The sequence below is a fragment of the Trichosporon asahii genome, assembly GCF_000293215.1.
Source record: "Trichosporon asahii var. asahii CBS 2479 unplaced genomic scaffold scaffold00051, whole genome shotgun sequence".
Classification (NCBI taxonomy): Eukaryota; Fungi; Basidiomycota; class Tremellomycetes; order Trichosporonales; family Trichosporonaceae; genus Trichosporon; species Trichosporon asahii.
Genome location: NW_014040873.1, coordinates 67,583 through 89,176, shown reverse-complemented (window position 1 = coordinate 89,176; position 21,594 = coordinate 67,583). Strand labels below are relative to the sequence as shown.

The 21,594-nt window shown below is 57.6% G+C and overlaps 13 protein-coding genes across 13 annotated transcripts; 5 read left to right on the top strand and 8 right to left on the bottom strand.

Moving 5' to 3' along the window:
- Positions 1 to 134: 134 nt before the first annotated feature.
- A1Q1_02440 (uncharacterized protein) lies at positions 135 to 1,505 on the bottom strand (the record flags this gene model as incomplete). Its single annotated transcript, XM_014323702.1, has 1 exon — positions 135 to 1,505. The coding sequence occupies one exon, from the start codon at positions 1,503 to 1,505 to the stop codon at positions 135 to 137; it is 1,371 nt and encodes a 456-aa protein (XP_014179177.1).
- Positions 1,506 to 2,426: 921 nt separating this feature from the next.
- On the top strand, positions 2,427 to 4,223 carry A1Q1_02439 (coagulation factor 5/8 type domain protein; the record flags this gene model as incomplete). Its single annotated transcript, XM_014323701.1, has 1 exon — positions 2,427 to 4,223. One exon carries the CDS (start codon positions 2,427 to 2,429, stop codon positions 4,221 to 4,223), a length of 1,797 nt encoding a protein of 598 aa, XP_014179176.1.
- A 121-nt stretch (positions 4,224 to 4,344) lies between these two features.
- On the bottom strand, positions 4,345 to 5,232 carry A1Q1_02438 (uncharacterized protein; the record flags this gene model as incomplete). Its single annotated transcript, XM_014323700.1, has 3 exons — positions 4,345 to 4,704; positions 4,756 to 4,910; positions 4,950 to 5,232. 3 exons carry the CDS (start codon positions 5,230 to 5,232, stop codon positions 4,345 to 4,347), a joined length of 798 nt encoding a protein of 265 aa, XP_014179175.1.
- Positions 5,233 to 5,964: 732 nt separating this feature from the next.
- On the top strand, positions 5,965 to 6,678 carry A1Q1_02437 (uncharacterized protein; the record flags this gene model as incomplete). The annotated part of the gene is made up of 1 exon (XM_014323699.1): positions 5,965 to 6,678. The coding sequence occupies one exon, from the start codon at positions 5,965 to 5,967 to the stop codon at positions 6,676 to 6,678; it is 714 nt and encodes a 237-aa protein (XP_014179174.1).
- A 106-nt stretch (positions 6,679 to 6,784) lies between these two features.
- Positions 6,785 to 7,125, bottom strand: A1Q1_02436 (uncharacterized protein; the record flags this gene model as incomplete). Its single annotated transcript, XM_014323698.1, has 2 exons — positions 6,785 to 6,866; positions 6,926 to 7,125. 2 exons carry the CDS (start codon positions 7,123 to 7,125, stop codon positions 6,785 to 6,787), a joined length of 282 nt encoding a protein of 93 aa, XP_014179173.1.
- Positions 7,126 to 7,399: 274 nt separating this feature from the next.
- On the bottom strand, positions 7,400 to 8,157 carry A1Q1_02435 (uncharacterized protein; the record flags this gene model as incomplete). The annotated part of the gene is made up of 4 exons (XM_014323697.1): positions 7,400 to 7,447; positions 7,497 to 7,668; positions 7,770 to 7,885; positions 7,939 to 8,157. The coding sequence occupies 4 exons, from the start codon at positions 8,155 to 8,157 to the stop codon at positions 7,400 to 7,402; spliced, it is 555 nt and encodes a 184-aa protein (XP_014179172.1).
- Positions 8,158 to 8,956: 799 nt separating this feature from the next.
- On the top strand, positions 8,957 to 10,759 carry A1Q1_02434 (uncharacterized protein; the record flags this gene model as incomplete). The annotated part of the gene is made up of 6 exons (XM_014323696.1): positions 8,957 to 9,204; positions 9,279 to 9,342; positions 9,395 to 10,088; positions 10,141 to 10,223; positions 10,280 to 10,345; positions 10,391 to 10,759. 6 exons carry the CDS (start codon positions 8,957 to 8,959, stop codon positions 10,757 to 10,759), a joined length of 1,524 nt encoding a protein of 507 aa, XP_014179171.1.
- A 63-nt stretch (positions 10,760 to 10,822) lies between these two features.
- Positions 10,823 to 12,505, bottom strand: A1Q1_02433 (uncharacterized protein; the record flags this gene model as incomplete). The annotated part of the gene is made up of 1 exon (XM_014323695.1): positions 10,823 to 12,505. The coding sequence occupies one exon, from the start codon at positions 12,503 to 12,505 to the stop codon at positions 10,823 to 10,825; it is 1,683 nt and encodes a 560-aa protein (XP_014179170.1).
- A 417-nt stretch (positions 12,506 to 12,922) lies between these two features.
- A1Q1_02432 (uncharacterized protein) lies at positions 12,923 to 14,567 on the bottom strand (the record flags this gene model as incomplete). The annotated part of the gene is made up of 2 exons (XM_014323694.1): positions 12,923 to 14,509; positions 14,547 to 14,567. 2 exons carry the CDS (start codon positions 14,565 to 14,567, stop codon positions 12,923 to 12,925), a joined length of 1,608 nt encoding a protein of 535 aa, XP_014179169.1.
- Positions 14,568 to 15,056: 489 nt separating this feature from the next.
- A1Q1_02431 (uncharacterized protein) lies at positions 15,057 to 15,985 on the bottom strand (the record flags this gene model as incomplete). Its single annotated transcript, XM_014323693.1, has 2 exons — positions 15,057 to 15,882; positions 15,924 to 15,985. The coding sequence occupies 2 exons, from the start codon at positions 15,983 to 15,985 to the stop codon at positions 15,057 to 15,059; spliced, it is 888 nt and encodes a 295-aa protein (XP_014179168.1).
- A 473-nt stretch (positions 15,986 to 16,458) lies between these two features.
- A1Q1_02430 (uncharacterized protein) lies at positions 16,459 to 17,427 on the top strand (the record flags this gene model as incomplete). The annotated part of the gene is made up of 1 exon (XM_014323692.1): positions 16,459 to 17,427. One exon carries the CDS (start codon positions 16,459 to 16,461, stop codon positions 17,425 to 17,427), a length of 969 nt encoding a protein of 322 aa, XP_014179167.1.
- Positions 17,428 to 17,675: 248 nt separating this feature from the next.
- A1Q1_02429 (uncharacterized protein) lies at positions 17,676 to 19,167 on the top strand (the record flags this gene model as incomplete). The annotated part of the gene is made up of 2 exons (XM_014323691.1): positions 17,676 to 17,690; positions 17,734 to 19,167. 2 exons carry the CDS (start codon positions 17,676 to 17,678, stop codon positions 19,165 to 19,167), a joined length of 1,449 nt encoding a protein of 482 aa, XP_014179166.1.
- A 137-nt stretch (positions 19,168 to 19,304) lies between these two features.
- Positions 19,305 to 20,920, bottom strand: A1Q1_02428 (uncharacterized protein; the record flags this gene model as incomplete). The annotated part of the gene is made up of 4 exons (XM_014323690.1): positions 19,305 to 19,510; positions 19,619 to 19,744; positions 19,997 to 20,722; positions 20,782 to 20,920. 4 exons carry the CDS (start codon positions 20,918 to 20,920, stop codon positions 19,305 to 19,307), a joined length of 1,197 nt encoding a protein of 398 aa, XP_014179165.1.
- Positions 20,921 to 21,594: the final 674 nt, after the last annotated feature.

The following is a 21,594-nucleotide window of genomic DNA, read 5'->3' as shown; positions in this document are numbered from 1 at the left end:
TGTGCATACGTTGTTGCCCTTCCAATTACAAATGACCCACCACTAACAGTGCCAAACGATCGGAAGACACGGGAAGGGTCAAAGGGCGAATACCCCATTCACTTGTCTGAGGTGGGTGGCTTGGGCGGTGCTAATCACATGGCTTGAGGACCAATCGTCTGGCCGTGAAAGATGACCCGACCCCACATCTCCGCAGCCTTACGGTGGTAGTCTTCATCCGTCTTGAGCTCCTCCTTGTCGATGGCTGCTTGAAGGCGGACGAGATACAGCATGACTGTGTTCGGCACGCGGTCCGCAGCCAGAATCCCGCCAGGGGCCTGCGAGGTCGCGAGCTTGGTGCCTGTGAAGCCGTACATCTCCCACGTGATGCCCGGCTGGAGCGCGCCGCAGATGCGTTGAAGGACGAGCAGCAGAGTAACAATGGGAATGCACCTCTCCTCGGCGGTGCTTCCAGGGATGGTCAGAGTGGTGAGATTGGGAGGCTTGATGACGCAGAGGAGAACGACCACCTTCTTCACGCTAGGTGGATACACGAAGGGCTTCACTCTGTCAGGCGAAATGTTGAACTTCTGATTGATCCCCAGCATCACGTGGTGGGCGACCTCCTCACATTGCGGAACCCACTTGGGCCAGAACAACCAAGAGCCGTCGATTCTCTGGTGGGTCAGGTGAAGGTTGCCGTGGTACTCGACGACATCGGCGTAGAATGGAACAGCTGCGGCGAAGCCACAGTCAGATTGGCCATCGGGGAAGAACCGAAGCTTGGGGACCTTGACGCTCTTGACCGCCACCTCTCCAAGTGCATCAGGCCCCTTCCTGGGAGGGGCCCCTGGCAAGATGTTCATCAGGATACCGCCATGGAAGTCCAGAATCTTGATGTTGCTGAGGAACTTGGCGAACCAATCAGCGACGGTATGATGCACGGCAAAGTTGGTGATGTGGTGGTCGAAGCGGTTATCCGAGTGATAGCTGAACTCTTCCAAGGAGGGGCGCACGTCCAGGCGGATGTTGTGCAAAGCGGGGTTGTAGAAGCGAGGAATGCGCTGCGCTTTGATGACGCGCCTGGCTGGAGTCTCGAAGACAAGTTGCAGACCCTCCATGTGCAGCTCGATGTGAGATTCAAACACCAGGTCGACTTCGTCGCGCAATCTGCGACACGTGGAACGGAACGCGAAAAGAGTATTGGTGTCGACATAATCGAGAAGCTGCTCGATGATGTGAGGATGTGTGGCGTACGTGAGCTTGGTGTCGCTGGCCGTGGGCAGAGGTGAGGTCGCGGTGATGGTCCCTACCATCATTTTGCGGTCACGGGGGAACTGATGACACCACAACTCGGGCTGCCATGGAACGATTGAAGGGATGGATGCAGGGTCATGCGTGTGCTGCTTGGTGCTCGGTGCCGATGTGAACGCCTGCTCAGCCTTGGTTGCCTTTGGAGACGCCGGTGCAGTGTCCTCCTTGCTGAGATTGAGCTTGTCAGAGACCGCCTGTGACAGATCGTCCATGTTGAGCCAGGCTTGCGCGAGCGCGCGAGGTGAGGACGAGAGAGCGGTGTTGACGTCTATGAGATGACGACGATCGCGAGGAAGGCAATTTTCAGCGTGCCCGCAGCGAGGAAGACTGCATCAGGTTGTGGTAGCAAAGGCTTGCAGCGAACTTGACCGCCTGACACAGCGCCTATCACTGAGGGGCGCAGACCTAAGATGGTGGTGCTCACCTCACGCCTTTGGATCTTTGGGTGAGTGCTGCGCCCTCGCGTGGTAGGCATGCCGAAATACTGTCAGCATTGTGACTGTGCGTTCCCCGCTGGCTGCTGTTTCTCAGTATTTCGATGGTCCTCCCAGAAAGTAGTTGGATGCAACGCAGAGCAGTTGTTGCATCACTTCAGTTCCGACGGTGGCAGCCCCACTCATCTTTGATACCTCGACCAGAGCGCCAGCCTCCAAACTTTGTGAGTTATCATTCGGTGATCACTCTGTCGGCTTCCTCCGAGCCCGAGGCGTCGACGCGTCATATCGGCGAGTGACGCGACTGACATTGGGGTTCTCGGCACGATCGGAGCAGCTCGACACCGACCTCGTCATTGCGCGGTAGCTTACCTTGCGCTTAGTCACTCCGCAGCCAGCATCCGTTCCCGAAACAGAACAAAGAGAATGCAGATGCTCGTTAGCGTTGCACTTTGACCACGATAAACGCACGCTAGAAGCGGAAGGCTCCACATGGGCCGCCGGAACCGACACCGGATGTAGGGTCCACCATGACCTCGGTCCACCGGTCCGCGCGGAGTCACCCAACAAGTGCACGGCCAAGACGCCGGATCCTCGGCGAGTTCGGCCTCCCCACCTCGTACGTACACGTCCGCTACTTAAGCTAACGATGCCCCGCAGCACCCATGTTTGCGTTATATATATCCCCACGGAGCGACAATGAGCAGCATGGACCGCGCAAGACAACGCAAGATGGTGCGCACTGGAGCAGCAGCGCTCCTCGCTACGGTCACTGGCGCCCTGGTCATCTCGGCCGCCAGTGTCTATGACAAGGCCGACATGATCGATCTCCTGAGCGTGCGGGGCTCTTATGGCGCCGCTGAGAACATCGTGAACAAGCCCAAGCAGCCCACGTACACTGTCAAGGTCGGCGACATTGGCAAGTGGGCGCACCCCGATGACACGCCCGCCCTCGGCTTCTTCGACAAGGACGGCGGTTACCACCTGCAGCAGTCTGACGGAGCCTACAAGACGAAGGACCCCCGTTGGTGGTCTTTCTACAAGGGCTTTGACATTGACTCGGCCGTCCTCGACCGCGACGTCACCTACTACAAGAACCCCGCCAATCCCAAGGACACAAACGGTGACACGACCTGGCGCTGTAACAACAGTCCCACGGGCAAGCACTCGACTTACTCGAACCGCCCGAACACGACGTACTCGCAGGCCAACTACTGCGACCTGATCGGCCTTTGGGTCGACCCCGACTCTGGCGACTGGTACGGCCTGATCCACAATGAGTTCAGCCCCCAACCGTATGGCGACTGGCTGCACTTCGACGCCATCGATCTCGCCGTGTCCTCGGACGGTGGCCGTACGTGGGACATCCGCGAGACTATCATCTCGTCGCCCTTCGAGACCGAGCGCGACAACGAGGAGGCATTCCCCGAGTCGACTTACTTCTGGGGCACGGGTGACCCGCGTCTTATCGTCGACATCTCCTCGGGCTACTTCTACCTCGGATACGGTTCTCGCGTCGTTGACAAGAACGGCACCTGGCACGCCTTCCACCACCACTATGCCCGTGCCCCCATTGCCGACAAGATGAAGGCCGGCTCCTGGAGGAAGTGGTACCAGGGCAAGTGGGAGCAGCCCGGCCTCAAGGGCCGCGAGAGCCCCATCTTCCCCGTCGACGAGACCAACCCCGACGGCTACTCCCACATCGACTACGACCCCAAGACACCCGGTTTCGCCGAGGACCAGATCAAGGCGGGCAAGCTTGCGCCCACCACGCCCCTGTTCTGGATGGACGTGGGATGGAACGCGCACCTCGGTCTTTGGGTCGGCGAGCCGACGCACCCCGACCGTGCGAACACGAAGGAGAACCACCCGCAGCAGTTCTACGCCACGGACGACCTGACGACCCAGCGCTGGCGCCTCATCGGCGACACGGGGGAGAACTACAAGACCCGCTCGGCCTACCGCTGGATGGTCGATGCCAAGACGGCCACTCTCGGCAACGTCCTCGGCAAGACGTTCCGCGCCTACTGCTCTTTCTACTGCTCGCAGAGCAACTCGGAGTTTGTCAACATCGCCATCGACACCGACACGCCGTACGAGCCCGTCGACAAGGATGCCGAGTACACTGTCTCGTCCGCGGCTGTCGACATTGGCATCCTCGGCAAGGACAAGGTCAAGTTCACCCCTACCGGCGACGGCGCGTACACTGTCGAGACCAAGGAGGGCATCCTCGGCATCGACGAGACGGAGCAGGCGCGTGCCTGGGCGCAGCAGCCCCGTGCCTTTGACAAGTCCGAGGCCGACAAGGCCGGCAAGCAGTGGTGGATCATCCCCTCGCGCTCCCACGAGGACAACAAGGAGACCGGCACGGTGCGCCTCGTCAACCGCTGGTCTGGCCTCGTGTACTCGGGCAAGGACGGCCTCGTTCCCGCCCGCTCCTGGGAGCACGGCGACCTCAAGCCTGAGGCGCAGGAGCTCACCCTGAAGAAGGCTTAGGCAGCCAAAGTATAATCAAATCAGTAGTGTTTCTAGCAACAATGAAGATGCAGTGAAGCAAGAGTTCGGACCCGTGTAGTATACTGCAGACTGTTCATTACGTCGTTCTCCAGTACCTTGATCACAACTTGCTGTTTCCGACATAGAAGAAGTCCTTCGTCCCGTGCTTGAACATCTCCCTCTCATGCGGGGGTCGATACGTCATACGCCACTTGTGCGGCTGGTCCGCAATTGGCGTAGTGACACCAGCCTTGATGAGACCCCAAGCCCCACTAGCCACATTGGGTGCGCGCTCTGCCGCGAAAGCGAGAGATCGCTTCAGCAGCTTTCCCTCATGGGCACCGTCATTGTCCACGATCTCGTCCACGAACCCAGCCGCGAGGGCTTCCTGCGACGTCCATCTGTGGCCGAGCAGAAGCTTGGTCCAGTACGTCGGTGAGACGCGCGCGGCGAGGAGACGGCAAACTTCAGAAGGAATGGGCTCGTGAATGAACACCTGGCACATTAGCTATAAAGACAACACAGGGCTCACTTCATTCATTGACATCCAGCCCTTGCCGGTCGTCATGAGCCTATAGTCACAGGAGAGTGCGATCAACATGCCTCCCGCGAAACAGTGACCGTTGATGCTCGCGACAGTGATGAGGGGAAAGGTCAGGAGTCGGTTCATAACGGGATAGAACACATCTAGAGGCCATTAGCAAAGCCCTCCCCAGACTGACTTACAGGGCATGAAGCCAGCCCGGCCCATCTTGGTGGGGTCGAACCCGTTGCTCCAAAACTTCTTGTTGTCGGACGCGAGCACTACAGAGCCGCCGGGCTTCTTGTCCTCTGGAGCTGCTTCCCACGTCGTACGCCACTGAGCCTCGATCTCATCCAGCCGCGAGGACAGGTCGACGAGTACGAGGGGCAGGAGTCGGTTCTCCGGCGGGTTGGAGAGGGTGAGCTGCCATTGGTTCTCCGAGGGTCGGGAGAGATGCCAGAATCGCTTTGCTGGGACTTCTGCCATACTGGTTGGGAGTAACTGCGCGTGATGTGTAGATTACACAGTGAGCGAAAGGTTAGATGTCGTGGCCAAGCGCGTTAAGCACACTTCGTGGGGTAGTCCAAACGTTGGGCTGGGATGGGCAAGGAAACGCAAGTAACCGGACCTGCTCAGGGTCCGGTGTTCGGCTTCATCGGCGTCCTGCCCAATGTCGGAGATCGCCGTTATCGCTGGCCACTGAAAATCACGATGCTCTGGCAACCGTCATGAGTTCAGATGCGCGATGTCGGTAAGGGAGGGGACTTGCATCAGGCGACGTACAACTGGAGTAGTAGCCTTTCAGTGGGGCTCCGCTGGTGCGAAGAATGACACTGGCGGGGCATATCGGTGTCTTGGGCGGAGAACATGTTCTGGGCGTCGAGGGCGGCGCTTTTGTCCAGATCCGACTGGACGGAGGAGTGAACGGAACACGAAAACGCCGCAGCGCGCCCTTGTGTCGTTCTGCTTGGCTCGGAACACTCGCCAACAGTCAGGTGACACCCAAGCAGAAGATGTCGATGCCGACAGTGGATCTGTGTGTTCGCACCCCTGGTTGCGCCGTGTGCGCCGCCGCGTCACCGGCCCAGCTTCTGAGAAGCAACCGACAGGGTGCACGGACGAGGGCCTCCGATCATATAACGCAGCCACCCATTCCAGCCATGTCTCCATTGTACTCCCCTCTCCAGCTGCTAGTTCGTCTCCAGCCAGCTCGACGACATGTCCACCTCGGCCCCGGAAGACGATGCCGCCGACGCGGCCGCGACCGCCGCTGCGGAAGCGCAAGCGCAGGCTCTCGCCGCACTGGCACGCACAAGCGCGTTGGCTGCCGCTGCCCCCTCGATACCGCACGAGAGCGCCGATAGCACATGGATGGAGCTTTGGGGTCAGCGTGTGGGAGACGGCATGCGCTTCGCTGCGCCAGTGCAGTGCGTTTGTGTCCAGTGCCGCTCGCCCTCGGCCCAGCACGACTGCGACTTCGACCACCATGCTGCCGAAGTTGTCCGCACCGAGCTCAGCACGGAGAACAAGTGCACGAGCAATCCCCTCACTTACGACCCGGACCTGCCGACCCTCAGCACTGGAGGCCGATACTTCGCTTTCCGTCGGGGCGCCTGTGTTGAGTGCATTCGGGTCGGAAGGGGAGCGCAATGCTCTGCCTCGACTGTCAATAGCGGCCAGGTCTGGGTGTTCGATACCCTTACCGCACGATGGGAGACGCACCTCGTTCACGGGCTGTGGTACTCGCGCAAAGCCGGTGTGCGGGGCAGGCGGGCTCGCAGACCCTTATCCTTCTGTTGTGTGTTAACTGTTCTTGGTCGCCTAGCTCACAACCAGGAACATGCCCAGATGCAGGATCGAGAGGAAGCCAGTAAGCTACACTTGCTCGTCCCAGCTAACCACACCAGGTGTACAAGACGACGAGTTTGTTGACCATGACCACTCATTGACGCAATGTGACACCAACACTACCAACCACGACCAACCACGTATAGCAGTATCAATTCATTCCTTATGCATAGTTGACACAGTACTTGCTCTAGCCGAGAGTCTTAGCGTACTTGACAAGGTTGCAGCGAACGCCAGAACGAGGATCGAGCTGCGTCGTGACTTGAGATGCACTGAGGCCAGTCTGAGGTCAGCTAGTATGCTAAGATGTATATAGCTTAGACCCACCAACTTGGCAACCTCCTTGTTGGGTGGGAGAGCCTTGACGCCGAGCTCAATGATAAGTTCCGCGAGCGCCTGCTTGCCACCAGCAGGGTATCCGCCAGGCTTAGCCTTGGCCTTGGACTTCTTGGTCTTCGGCTTAACGTCCTCGTCAGAGAGGGCGGGCTTGAACTCGTCCTCGGAAGGTGTGACGGACGACTTGCGCTTCATCGTGGTGGAAGTGGATGCTGGCAAGGTGAAGGTGAAGTGTGTGAATGCTGGGGGGTCAGAGCGACATGAGTGAAAATATGTGAGCCCTTGTCCTCTACTCCGTGAGAGTCAAAGGACGTATCGGGCGTGTCTTGGGTCCTTTCGCACCGCTGCTCCATACCTTGCCCCGCCATCGACACATGCCTCAGCTGTGTCGCGCCCGTCTCACCACACCATGCATCCCCTCGACCTACTGTACTCGCTGGGTTCAGACTACTTCAGAGACTCCGCAAACTTAGTCAGGTCGCGGCGCACGCGCATCGAGCTGGTTTTTGAGCTGTTGCTTCGTGAGACCAGTCTGATGTCAGCTAAGTATGGAAGCTCTAGCCTACCTTCTCGCAGACCTCATCATAGGCAGGTAGACCAGCAAGACCGATGTCGATAATCATCTGGGCGAGCGCGGCTCTGGCGCCTTCTGCGCAGGGCTCGCCTCCACGCGCCTTTCTCTTGCGTTCCGATTCTTGCTTAACGGTGGGCTCGGCGTCTGCTTCGCGCTTCATGATGCTGGATGTGAGAGAATGGAGTGTGAGAAACAGCATTAGTGGCCCCAAATTGGGCGCATACGATGCAATGGACGGAACAAGAGCGCAGCCTGTTCCACACACTTCGGTACGATTGCTCTCGTCACCTTTGCATCCGCATGGCTCAACCCTGCGACTCGGCGCACTTGGTCAGCTCGCGACGCACACCCCAGCGTGGATCCAGCTGCGTGCGGAGCTGGCTGGGGGTCAGGCCCGTCTGGTGTCAGCTAACGGCAGGAGAGCTTTAGCACACCTTCTCGCACACCTCGGCGTGGCTAGGCAGGCCAGCGATACCAATCTTGATGATCATCTCGGCGAGTGACGACTTGGCGCCAGGCGCGTAGGGCTGCGGACCCTTGGCCTTCTTTGCAGTAATATTGGGTTTCACTTCTTTGTCGCCGTGGGTAGGATTCTCGTCTGCGGGTGGCGAGTCGGGGTCGCGCTTGACTTGTCGCTTCTTCGTGGATCCCATGGTGAGTGAGTATGGTTGAGTGGGTGAGTGAAGGAACAGCAGATCATGGAGCCCCTTTCCCCACTCTCAGGTGCCTCTACGCTCCATGAACCTACACACTGTGCACATAGAGTACTGGTAGGGGCGCGAGGGGCGCTGGATCACTCAAACTGTGTAGAGATTGTTGCTGTTCCCATCAGATCATGGGCCGCTGAGTCCTGGATAAAGAGTTCATGTCGCCCTTGATATGTTGATAAGTCGAGTTGCTGTTCACCGGAGCATTCCCCGTCTCGGCCGCCGGATGTCGGATCATGTTGGGAACTCGACTCGTGAGTTCAGGATTCTGGAGGAACACCTTGGCGCAGGAAAAAGAGTTACGTAATGAGACTTTCGGATCCGAGATCCTGAAACGCCGAAGCGACGATGATCGACACGGATCGGATCCGCGATCCATCGTCCTGGTAGCAGCTCACCAAGAACTACATAAATCCGTGGTCGACAACTATGTTATCCTCATCAGTACACGAACAGCTGCCTCACCACCACAGGGCAACACAACTACACCTACACCCCCAACTTACTCAAGCCCAAAAGTAGTCGAAGAACCACTCCAGCAACAAGTCCATCTCCACCATGCCCTCCCCCGCTCGGTAAGCTCAGCAACGCTTCCCAAGCTCACCTCAGGCCGCGTCACGTAGCCTTCTCCCACAAGCAGAAGAAACTTCAACTTCAAACAAAGCGGGCTCTGAAGCGCGGTGAGGATGTTGAAACGCTGCAGCACGGCCGCAATGGACGTATCCGCCTAGACCGTTCCGCCAAGATGCGATCGGAGGCGCACGACGGCCTCGAGCTGCACAGTCGTTTCATGAGCATTCCGCACGACTATCTTCTCCGCACCCGCGAGGCAGCATGGAGTGAAGAACTACCGCGTCCTATCCTCGACTCCTCCTCCGTCTTCCCTCTCGAGCTCGTCGACAACCCCGGCGCGAACAAGCTCACCGTGCCGAGTCGTCCGCCGTTTCATCTCGATCAGACCAAGAGTGAGGTTGAAAAGAACGAGGAGACTATGTTTCGCGAATGGATTCGGGAGACAAGAGACATTACGAAAGAATGGATCGATGGCGGTGACAACGAGCCGGTAGCTGGCCCCTCGACGTTGAGAAGCCCGAGCTCATTCGAGACCAACCTCGAGGTCTGGCGACAACTGTAAGCTTTCTCTTGTGGTTCTGTAGCTGACTTCAGGTGGCGCGTCGTTGAGGCTTCTTCGATTGTTCTCCTTCTCGTGGACGCGCGCTGTCCTGCCGTTCATTGCCCCCCATCACTCCGCGCGTACCTCCGTTCCCTCCGCCCTCGACGCGAGATCATCCTCGTCCTGACCAAGTCCGACCTCGTCGACCCGTCCGCGCTCGCCGGCTGGCGTAGCTGGTTGAGAGCGTGGTGGCTCGAAGGGTCCGATGGGGACGAGCATGAGCCGCAAGTCGTCTCTGTGTCGTCATACGATACGTCACTCCTCCACACCGAGGGACGACACCGTCCCCACATTCCCAACAGTGCCCGTGTTGCTCTCCTCGAGGCACTCCAGATGGCTCACGCCCGACTCCTCTCTTCCCCGGAACACAAAGTGCGCGAGACCGTCCGCTGGGACGATCTGAACACCGACAGTGCCCACATCGAGGACGAGGCTGACACACGCCGCCGGTCAGGCGAGCTCGCCCATGATGAGACTGAGCCGCCACTGACGTTCGGTCTTGTCGGTCAGCCTAATGTAGGCAAGTCGTCGCTTTTGAACGCCCTTCTCGGCACTACGAAGGTGCGCGCCTCCCGAACGCCAGGCAAGACGAAGCACTGGCAGACGATCCTCTGGGGTGCCCGTCGGGAAGTGCGCATTGTCGACTGTCCCGGTCTCGTATGCCCCAGTGTTGTGCCCATGGAGCTCCAGGCTATGAGTGGAAGTAAGCATTTGTGGTTGCCAAGAAGCTGACACCAGTCCTCCCCATCGCGCAGATCCCGTCCCTGCCCGCCTGCATTCAGTTCGCGGGTCGTCTGCTTCCGCTCGAGCGGGTTTTCCGCATCCCCGAGCCAGAGCAGTCAGTCGACGAACTCGAGGCGAAGAAGACGTGGCGCGGGCCGCATCGCATCGCAGCCCCAGCGAAGAAGGGCTGGACGGCTGGAGATCTTATGGACGGTCGTGCTGCCGACCGTGGTTTCAGTGAGCCTCAGCACCTTTGGTTAGCTAACAACAGTGACTGCCAAGTCTGCACGACCCGACGCCAACCGTGCCGCAGACGGCATGCTGCGCGCCCTGGCTGAGGGCCGCGTGCGCTGGGGTTTCTGGCCACCGGGCTCCGAGCCGACGCGCGACGGACAGGGACTCTGGCTCGGCGAGTGGCAGAGTTCGGACAGTGAGTTCGAGTCAGGCTCTCTCAGCGAGGATTCGGACCCGCCGACCATCGTTACCGTCGCTGCTGTTGAGAGCGATGATGATGAGGAGGACGAGATCGATGACGAGTCGCCGGCCGTTAAACTCAACAATGCCAGCTTTTTTGCCGCCCTCAGTCTCGACAATGATGACGAGGACGATGACGAGGATGATGAGGACGACTACGTCCTTGTCTCTGTATAGACATAGATGTTGTATATTGTAGATACATTGTGCATTTCCTATGTTACATCACGCTGAGTGCCCTCAGCCGGAGCGACGTCGCTCAATCTCCGTAGCAAGCCAACGCGCATGCGTTGTTGCCTCGATACTGACGTGTGGATCTCTCGAGAATCGAGCGAGGCGGCGGGATTCGGTGAGGAGGTCAGGGTAGTCGTCCGCGCTGAAGTCGTCCAGGTCCATGTCATGCGCGACCGCCAGAGCCAGAGCCTTGAGCTTGACCTGTATCTTCCATGCGAGGCTGTCCTGAGTGTCTATGCGATTGTCGATCACGGTAAGGCTCTTCTGCTGCTTCCTGACATCCTTGCGGAAAGCCAGCTCGAGCTTCTCCTTGCTGTTGCGCACCGATTCGATTTCTGCACCAAGCTGGGCGAGACGGGCATCGAGGGTGGGTGAGATACCGGGGGCGCCAACGTTCTCGAGAGCCAGAAGACGCTTGTCCAGACGCTTGACCATCTTGCTGAAGCCAGACTCGAGCCGTGATTCATTCTTCAGCAGGGTTTCCAGCGAGTCGCCGTCCGGGGTTCTTCCCCACGGGCTTTGCTGGGACAACGGAACCCGGAACAACTTCAGCCTGAGCACCTCCTCCTTGAGCAGGGCGTGCTGCTGCCTCAAAGCGCTATAGCTGTCCTTCATATCTATCAGCTGGGTCTTAAAAGAGGCAATGGCGGTGTCGAAGTCGGCGCCGCGTTCCTCCACCGCGTCAAGGGACTCGCGGAGTTCGAGCTGCGTTTTGACCATGTCCTCGTGCTTCCCCTGGATAACCTCCTGAGCTGTGGTGAGCTCTTTCAGTTTGATGCTGCCCATTCCGGGCTGTTTGTCCAGGCGTTTCTGTGCCTTATGTACCTCCACCATATCTTTCTTCTGAGACCGGAGCCTCGATTCGAAGCCCTGCAGCTGTTGTTCACACGCCTCCTGCCTCGACTTGATTGCCTTGATGTCGGCTTTCTTCGAATTCTGGTCGGCTTTCAATGAGCTAAGGTCGGTCTTCAATGCCCCGTGGTCCCGGAGAAGGGTCATTTGCCTGGCTTCAAGAATCTCCTGTCTCTGCTGAATGGCGCCAAGTGAGCTTTGCAAATCGTTCATCTGGCTGCGCATGTCGCCGAGCGACGCTTGCAGAGCTCGTAAATGACCTTGAGAGTCGTCGGTGATACTGGTCAGAACGTCAACCCTGGCACTCAGGGCCGAACAACCCTCTACCAGCAAATCCCTGTCTCGAGCCATAATTTGCCGAGTCTCCTCACGGACAACGTCGTTGACCTTGGCGCACTGTGCAGCAAGAGCTGACTGCATGCGCTGCTCGGCCTCAGAAACGGCTGTCTGAAGCTGGTAGGCGTTGACGGTGTCTTCCTTGTGATTCGGTGAGGACTTGGCGATCTCGGCGACGCGCGCAGCCACCGTTTCCTCAATAAACAAGGCGGATCTCGCCTCGGCCTCAGCGCGGCTGTTCGCCACCGCCTCCGCGACCAGTGCTGCTGTTCGAGCCTCACTGTCTCGAATGACAGAGGCCATGCTGTTTACAACTCCGGTGATCAAGTCTTGCACGGTGACGCGGTCGAGGGGTGAAACGCATGCTGGGTCGGAAACGGCTGGGGTGGCTGTTGAGGCCCGGGGTGTCAAAGGTCTGTCACATTCAGCGTTGCCATGCGTTGCCATGGCGGGAGGCGATGCTGGTGAGCTTTTGTCGTTGTTGTTGTTGTATGGAGACATGGTGGTGGACATCCGGAACGATGCTTCTTGCTTGGGGTGAAACGTGTTGTCAGAGGAGTCGCCACTTGAGTCAGAGGCATATTCCTAATGTCAGCTCGCGAGCATCCTGTTATCTTTACCTCAAGGGTCATGGGAGAGGGAACGTAGAGTGAAGCAGTCAACAAGGGAAGGTGAAGAGAAACAAGTTTCGCTGTTGGGATGGTCACTAAGTGGACGTCCGATGGACGCTGATCCACACCAGACGAATCAGACGGGCCTGGTTCCGAGTGCTGCGCCCAATGTGCAGATGTGAGAAGTTCCCAAGCATGTCTATGCCCAGACGTTCAGTGACGAACAATGCAATGCACATGCGCCGTTACGCTACAGCTGTTAATCTACTGTCACTAACTGTCACTATATACTTATACAACGGCAACGCTAGACGTTATTAGCGAGCCATGCAGAGTAGTGGATGGCTCTGCAGCGGACGTCGGGGGCGGTCGCGGGCCTGGCGGCGAGCTCATCGAGCCATGACTTGATAGCGGGGTATTGAGACTTTCCAATGCCGGAGACGGAAGTATCGTTGGCGAAGGCAAGTGTCATTCCCGTCGTCTTCACCTGCAGCTTACGACGTTGGGTGGCCTCGTGCTCGATGTCGCTGCGAAGGTTCCGAAGCTTCTTCTCATGCTCTTCCAGCGTGTTTTGGGCTTTGGAGACCTTGTTCTTGATCTCGGCGTCATTGTCAAGAATGGAGAGTTGTTTCTTGGTGCGCCAGTTGCAGAAGTCGGCGTCGAGCTTTTGAACTTGACCTTCGATCGACGAGTGCTTCTCTTGAATGTTGCCGATTGTCTTCTCCAGGTCGTGGACTCGAGAGTCGTACTTGGTGATCTTGTCTTCGGCATCGCCTTGTCCAACCTCGAGGCCTTCGATCGCCTTCCACACATCCTGGTGGTCCTTTGGAATGTCTCCAAAGTGGACCTCCAGCTTACAAATCCGTGCTTCTGCGTCCCCCAAATCCGTGTTGAGAGCGAAGACAGGTTGCGTCTCTTCGCTGGCAGTCTGCTTCTCCTCTACAAGGATCACACGCTTCTCAGCCTTATCAACGCGGGCTTCAAGCTCAATAGTCTGATCCCTAGCCGTGTCTTGCTCTTTCTTCAAATCCTTGAGAGCGGCTTTGACCACCTCCTGCATCTCGCGCACGCTCTTCTGCTCGCTCTCGAGAGACTCCTTGGTGACCTTCAAGTCGTACAGCTCGGCATCGAGGTCAGCTTGGCGGCCTTCTAGCGCATTCAACCGATCCTCTAGCTTCTCCTGCGAGTCCTTCATCCCCACCCACTCGCGGTTATGGACATCGAAGCGTTTGTTGACCTGCGCTGCGACTTCCTCCAGGTTGTTCTGGAGCTGCTCGTCGATGTAGTTCTCGATGTTGGCACGTTGCTCAGTCATCGCTGCAGTCGCGCGTTCCTCGGCAAATGCGATTGAATTGCGTAGCTCGCGGTGGGTCTTTGCAGATTTCTTGCCGTCGGCGATGGCAGTCTTCTCAAGGCGGTCTAGACGCTCGAACACCCGCCCGAAGCTCTCGGCAGAACGTGCCTCAGCAGCGGCAAGCGCGGTGTGGTAGTAACCTTCCATGTCGGCTCGACAAGCGCTCAGGGTATTCTTCACGGCTCGTTCCTCGCGCTCTCCGGTTTCGGCCTGGATCGCCTGAAGTGACTCTGAGAACCTGATGGCAGTCCTCCCTTCACTCTCCAGCATGGCTGCTTTCATGTTGGCGGTGAAGGCGGCGATCATGTCCTGCACTGCGACAAGAACAGGCTCCTGTGCCGCGGCCGGTCCCGGGGTAGCCGATTCGTTGAGTGAAGGCGCGGACGATGAGTTGCCACTGCATGACGACTTTGTTGTAGCCGTCCCGGAGAATGATTGAGGGAAACTGATGGTTGCGGGGGAGCTAGGATGCTTGCTGCTGCCAGAGCCCATGGTGGGAATAACAATGAAGCTATCGTCACCTGAGTCGGGGCTAGGCGCCTGTTGTCAGTCGGAGCAGAGTCAGCGAGAAACCTACCCTCTGAGTTCGAGATGGCATGGCCGGTGAGATGCGAGTTGCCGAGAGCAAAGTGGCCGGTGAACGTAGAGGTGAGAGAGTGGTAGCAATGCGATTTGAGAAAAACTTGGGACGTGGAAGTGAAAGTGCACCTGAGAGAAGATGGGAAGTGATTCTGGAAGATCGAGTGGATCACAGGTGAGTCAGTTGAGAGTCAGGTGGCCAACTAAAACTGCGCCACCATAGTGCACCATTCACGGGAGCATCAACCGCGGCGCTCTGTGAGAACCAACGGATGCATATCTATGTCGCAAGGAGCTGAGCTGTTGGTTACCATGCATAAGAACGGCCTTGTCGTCGATCAGGACTGCTAGAGCGGAAATGTGACGGAGCGGTAGACGGGCGGGTGCCCGTGCACGACCGCATCTGGTACGTGCGTCTCTCTCGTGTGGGGGTTGAGGCGATGCACCACAGGTAGCTACAGTTCTGCCTACTCAATTTCGAGTCAAGGTCTCCCTGATCCCTGGCACTTCATATGCGCTGCTCAAACCAGGCAGCATAGCGGGCAGCGCGCTCACTAGCATCGACGTTCTTCGCGTTATCCGCAACACGGTACAGCTCCTGTGTGATGGCGGCATAGTCCTGCCTACCCAGCTCTCCTCCGTCGTTGTCACGAGCCAAAGCCAAAGCGAGTCCGTATGTCTTAACCGCAAGCTGCTTCCTCGCCGAAGCCTCGGAGTTGAGATCCCAATAGAGCGAGTTCACAGCCTTCGCTAAGCAGTCGATGGTGGGTTCAGGACGCTTGGCGAAAGGGGCCCGCCTCCCAGTGTCGGTGGCGAAGTTATCAAAAGCCTCCACCTTATCTGCGAGGACCTTGGCTTGGCGGGCGTAACTAAGCAACATATCGCGGAGAACGACTGTTCGCCGGTCGAGCGTCTCGGTGTGGGCCTCGATGTCCGCAACTTTACTGTCGACGGAGCCCTGCGAACGATGGCCGTCCGAGGTTGGTGACGATTCAGCTGTTCCAAACGACGTGGTGTCCTTCGGACCTCCAGTGGTGCCTGGAGCCGCTCGAAGGACTGTCGTCCGGCCTTCTTCTGCCGCACCACAGCTGCTGTTCGCAGAATCACCTGTAGGCTCCACCTCCTTCGGAGAGATGACGTGTTGAGGAGCCACTAGGTCCGATAACAGGAGCTCAGCGTCGTTGACAGCCTGTTTGAGCTCTTCCATCTGCCCGCGGCACGATGTCAAGGCCTCCGCGACCATCGCCTTCATACGATCCTCGCTCCGTCGAACAGCTTGGTCGATCAAGTTCTGAACGTCGTGCAACGGGACCACCGCTTCGTCTCCGACCTTGCTATAGGAGCCAGTGCCATCGTGGACGTTCGAACCACCAACAGTAGGTTTGGGAATCTGCGATCAGCGGCGGACGCAGGGATCCTCACGATTTGGGGACTCATTATCGAGTTCAATCAGTTTTCAGGTAGTTGGTGCTCCCAGATAGATTGTGTAGATTGTGTACTTGTGAGAAACACAGAATCGATGCACCGTTACCAAAGAGGCTGGTGCATTTAGGCCGTTACTATCCTGACAGCTCTCCTTCCTCGAGCGATAGATTAAGCCGTTCAAGTTGCCGAGGCTGTCGGCCTCCTTAGATCCCTGGCTCGCTGTTGAATGTAATTATGAAGCGTTGACAACAAGGCAACACCACAAAGCTCTCGCCTTTAAGCCAGTATAAGACATGGGACAGTGGTTGCACGTGCGCATGTCTTTTGTACGTCTCGAGTGCTCATGCAGAAAAAGCAGATAAAAGAATCGTGGGAAGACTACCAGAGACCAGCACTCCAGCATATCAGCTGTCCATCACACCTCTCACCGATTCCCCGTTTTCCTTTCCGAAAGGCAGAGAGAGCGCCCCGTCACTTCCCCTGACATGAAGAGCAGTCTAGTGAGTAAGCTTGCATGCTTCCACGTTAATATTCAGACCGATTTGGCGCAAGTAGTGGACACGCCAGATGGCGTGGACGGCGACCTCAGGGCCGGCTGGGACGCGCTCAGGGGTTTGATTGCCGATATCGTTGCGGAAGGCAGCGCGGAGCTGTCGGCTAACTTCGCCCAGCAGCTGAAGGACGCAACAGCAGAGCATGAACGCCACCTGCGCATCGCTACCTGCAGGTGGGAGGCCAGCTATGCTCAGCTCGGGCTGCAAGTGCGAGCCCTCCGCGAGGCCGTGGAACAGCAGCGCGGAACCATCACTGAAGCCGTGCAGTCGCAAACCCGGGCGTACCTCGACAATGTCATCGCAGATGTGATTCCGCAGATCAAATCATATGTGGAGGAGGCTGTGAAGACCATGCAAGAGTCCGAGAACACCTTGGCCGATGATCTGAAGCTTCGCATGTTCGATATGGAGGACAGGTTGGAGGCGACCGAGGACGATCTAGCGGATCACATGGCGCAGTGCTCCAGGGAGAACGCCGCTATGCAGCACTCCACCGAGGAGGAGCTCCTGGCCACTCTGAACAGTTACAATTCATACGTTAACAACAACTTCGCGGTCGTTCAGGAGAGTATAAGGGATGCCAACGCGCACATCAAAGAGATCGAGCTCGCAATTGCCGACCTCAACGATCAAGTTGCCGATTTGGAGAACGAGGAGGCCGAGTGCTCCAGGCTCTTGGACATCGCTTCGACGAGCTCTCAAAAGAGCACCACAAGCTCCGATGACGGAGATTCCGTCACCGCAGAAAACGGAGAATGCCGCTCAGAGGTACACCCGGTCTTGAGCATGCCGGCGGTTTCCACTAAATGCGGCAGCGGCAATGGAATTACAACGGACGACTGGATGGACGCCCAGGTAGTGTTCCCCTTCGAAAAGGAGGATTGCCTCTCTTCTCTGTAGCATTGTAGAGTCTGTCCATGACAATGAAACACACAGTTCAGTCTACAGCTGTGCCGGGGTAGTTATTGATGAGCAGACACGGAACAGCGCCGCGCGTTGCGTTGTGTGTCGCTCGTCACCATTGAACGTGCAAGTGTTTCAAGCTGGATATGCCTATGCACGGACAGATACTTAACGCCTCTCGACGACGAGTGAGACTACTCTTCACTACCAACAGCAGCCCATTCAACAAGCCACTGAACCAGAGGATGCGCGAAGATACTGTAAGCCCATCCTAGCATTTGCAGAGAGCTAACTATCCCGCAGCCGGCCCAAGCCGTCACGGCCGCTGTCAACGACGACCTCATCTCCAGGCCAGCCTACGCCAAGCTTCTGGCACGTCTCGTCAACGACTGTAACGCGAGGCTGGATGCTTCAGTCGCGATCGCCGTGGCAGCGGCAATGGCCAAGTGCCACGAGGAGGTCGACAATCGCCTATCCCACGCCCTTGCCACTGCTGAGGAGCGACACGAGACGCACACTGCCACCTTGGTGAAGCAGCTTGCCAACACTCAAAGCATTGTCAACGCCCAAACTGCGCAAATCGAGACTTTGAGCGCCCTCTTAAAGGTCGCGCATCCTCGGCTTGAAGGTGCTTCTCTTCCTGCCGACGCCACCGCGCTTGTCGACGCCGCTGAGGCAAGGTTCAGCATGGCCCTCAATGCTGCTGAGTCCCGGTTCAACGAGGCCCTGACGACCGTGAAGGTCGATACGGCCCAGCAACTGCAGGCTGTACGTAATTTCAGCAGCGTGTCGCTTCAGGAGCTCCAGGATTCAATCCATCAGTCTGCTCTGTCCGCGGCGACGACCACCTTCCTCTCCGACGTCACTCCTCAAGCGCGTGTCGCCACCGCTGAGGACGGCATAAACCATGTCCGCCAAGGTAATGGAGCCTATAGCCAGAACAATGAAGAGTCAGAACGCGACCAGAAGGAGGTGTCTGACCGCCTCCTGGCCAATGAGCTTGCATGCAACAAGGCCATCAAGGAGTATCAGCAGCTGAGCAAGCGTGTACAGGCTTTGGGAACCAACGCTGGGCGCAACAACGTCAGCATCATGAAGGCACAGCAGACGCTCGGCGAGCGGTTGAGGCTGCTTGAAGAAACGGTCTCGGCCAGCAACTCGGAGCGCGTTGGTGCAGTTAACGGGCTGCGTACCGAGATCCAGGAGCTGAGGTGCGCCATGGAAGAGCTCGCTAGCTCCCCTCCGACCGACCAATATGCACCCTCCAGGACCGCTTCCACCGACAGTCCCATTGCCCTTGTCCTCGATAAGGTTCTCGAGCTTGTTGGCAAGCATGAGGCTTTCTTCGAATTCTATGGTGACCGCCTCATTGCTGTCACCCTCGCCCTCGCCGGAGGGAAGATCAGCCGCTTGTCGCCGACGGGTATCAAGGGCGTTCAGGCGACCCTCCGGCAGGTGAAGCACCTCAGCCCGCTCAAGATAGGAGACGTGGCCCAGCATTACATTGACCGCCTTGAGCGAAAGAGGAATGCTGCCGCCCGAGGGAAGGGCGAATTTGTTACGACGGCGCGGAACGCCGGGTCAGATGCGAAGCAGACAGTGGCGGAGCAGGCCAATGAGGCTGACGAGGATGGCGCCGAAAATATACTGCTTGCGGAGCAGGACAGGGGGGCTGCGGACCAAGTGGCTGAAGAGGGGGGTAGCATTGGCAAATCTGGGTGCGAGGTTCTTCAGTAATGAGCCAAATGCCATGGCCAGAGTGTGTATGTGTAGTGCGCTGTAAATATGACATGGACATGATACCGATTAACCTAAGCTATTATTTCTATGATTCCAAAACGAATGTGTGACACTAAAATTCCTAAACATCCTCTCTACTGCCGGGGGACGTCCTCGACGTCTTCCGCCTTGACCTCTGCAACCTCAGGGGTCACCTGGCCCGCCAACTTGGCCCGCCTCTCGTCCCTCTTGGACAGGTACAGGATAAGGAAGATGAAAACGTTCAATAATCCCGCAGCGACGGAAGTGGCGACGTTTCCCTTGAAGACGGTAGGCTGCTCGGTCTGCTTGAAGAGAAGCACTATCGATGTTAGCTGCAGTCCAAATCGAAATCACTCACGAGGCAGCCAAGCGTTGAAGGAGAAAGCGACCGAGTTGTAGGTCGCTGTGATGATACTCCTCTTCTCACTCGAGGTATTAATCACAGTGGCAGCCCAGGCGTAAATAAGACCGGCGCCGACCTCGATCATACCCGTCAGGTAGTAGAGAACCCAGCGGCCGGTAGCTGTTGTTCCGTTGGCGTAAGTTGGCAGCGCTGCCAACAGTGCGCATACGATCAAGTGGCAGGTGTTCGTCAGAACGATCATGGGCCATCGTCGCGAGCCGAGGAACACATCGTCCACCCATCCGAAGAAAAGACTGGTGACGAGCTGCAAGGCGAAAATACCCGCCGGATAGTAATTGATCTGCTCAACGGTGTACTTGGGCGAAGGCGAGTACTTGAACCAGAAGGACATCGAATTGGTTACATCTGCATGTCAGCTCACTCCACAACTGCTCGACTTACTGTGCATGAAGATGTAAAGTGAGTAAGCCGCCGTGAAGATGTAAATATGCCACGTAGAGAAGATGCTCTTGATACCCGCCCAGGTGTACGCATCCTTGGAGATACCGGTCCTGCCCTCAGCGTCCAGACGCTTGCGAGCGAGGTCGATCTCTTCCTGCGAGAACATCCAGTTCGGCTTGATAACATCGGGAAGGTCGGGGAGCATGCAGAAGGCTCCAATGGCGATGGGGAAACTGATGACGGCGTCGATGATGAAGATCCACCTCCATCCCGGACGACCAAGCTTGCCGTTTAGCGTCGTGTGGACGCCACCCTGGAGAACCAGCGAAAGCAGCGAGCCGAGAGCACAAGCACCCTGGAACAGCGAGGCGCGCTTTCCGAGCTCCTTCTTCGAGTACCACGATCCGATGAGGTAATGGAGACCGGGGTAGTAAGCTGCCTCGAACAGGCCGACGAAGAAACGGATGGCGTAAAGCTGCTGGTAGTTCGTGATCCAGGTCGTGCAAAGCGTCATGAGCGACCAACCGAACTCGAGGGCGAAGACGACGTAGTGCGGCGAGAAACGGGTCAACATGATGTTGCCAGGAATCTGGCCGATCACGTAGCCAACAACCCAGCAGGTGTTGGCATAGTTGAGCTGAAGGCCGTACATGTTGAGGTCCTCCTTCATGCCACTGACGAAGGCGGCATTCAGGTTGGTCTGGTCAAGATACCGACAGACGAGACCTAGAACGGAGAACACCAGCAGCGACGCGTCGAGCTTCCACACGAGCTTGCGTTCTGACAGTCAGAGTTGGCAATGAGGCGGTCAGACCCACCAAGTGACATTGAGAACCGTCCTCCCTGCTTCTCTTGAATGATCGACTGCGAGCTGTCCGACGCGCCTCCGTCGGAGCCCTTGATGGCGTCCTCTTCTCTCGACATTGTTGTTAGTGTGGTGTGTTGGGACTGACATCTCACGGTCTAGCACTGTAGCATCTTTATACATCTCTCGGTCGAACTTTTGAGATCTGAAACTGTCATGTAGCTGGATTGCGCGATTGCGCGATCAGGCGGGCAGGCGCCTGATCAGGGAGTCCGAGAGGAGCCCTGAGCGGTCTACAATGCGGGTAAACTGATGGACACCGATGATAGGCTTCTCAGGCCCGAGTCGGAAGACGGCCGCGATGGAGGGGGCCCTGGGTTCCTGCCAAGTTCTGGACGGTGCGTTCCGCTTTCCTGTCTGCTGGCGGGCGGCCCTCCAGGATTGAGAAGGAATGCAGCGAGATAGACGACGACTAGCGACATGCTGCAGGGGTGTTCAGGTCTCAGAATGAGCAATGTCAATTCTCAACGCGGCCATCGTCCTTGAGCTCTCCGAGTTAAATTCAGCCATGCTTGATGCTAAAGTGGGCTGGTGGACAGTCCGGATCGGAACTCGTCCGCGTACCCAATAGCGCGGCCTGTTGGCCGGCGTTCACAGGAACAACATTGATAACGCCTTCTCGAAATATTCAGTCCGAATGACGTTTTAGGACCAATCCGCTTCATGCACGGACTCTAGATCTTGGTCATTTCGCCATATCTGGGTGCGACGGCGATCCGGAGGAATGAGCGAG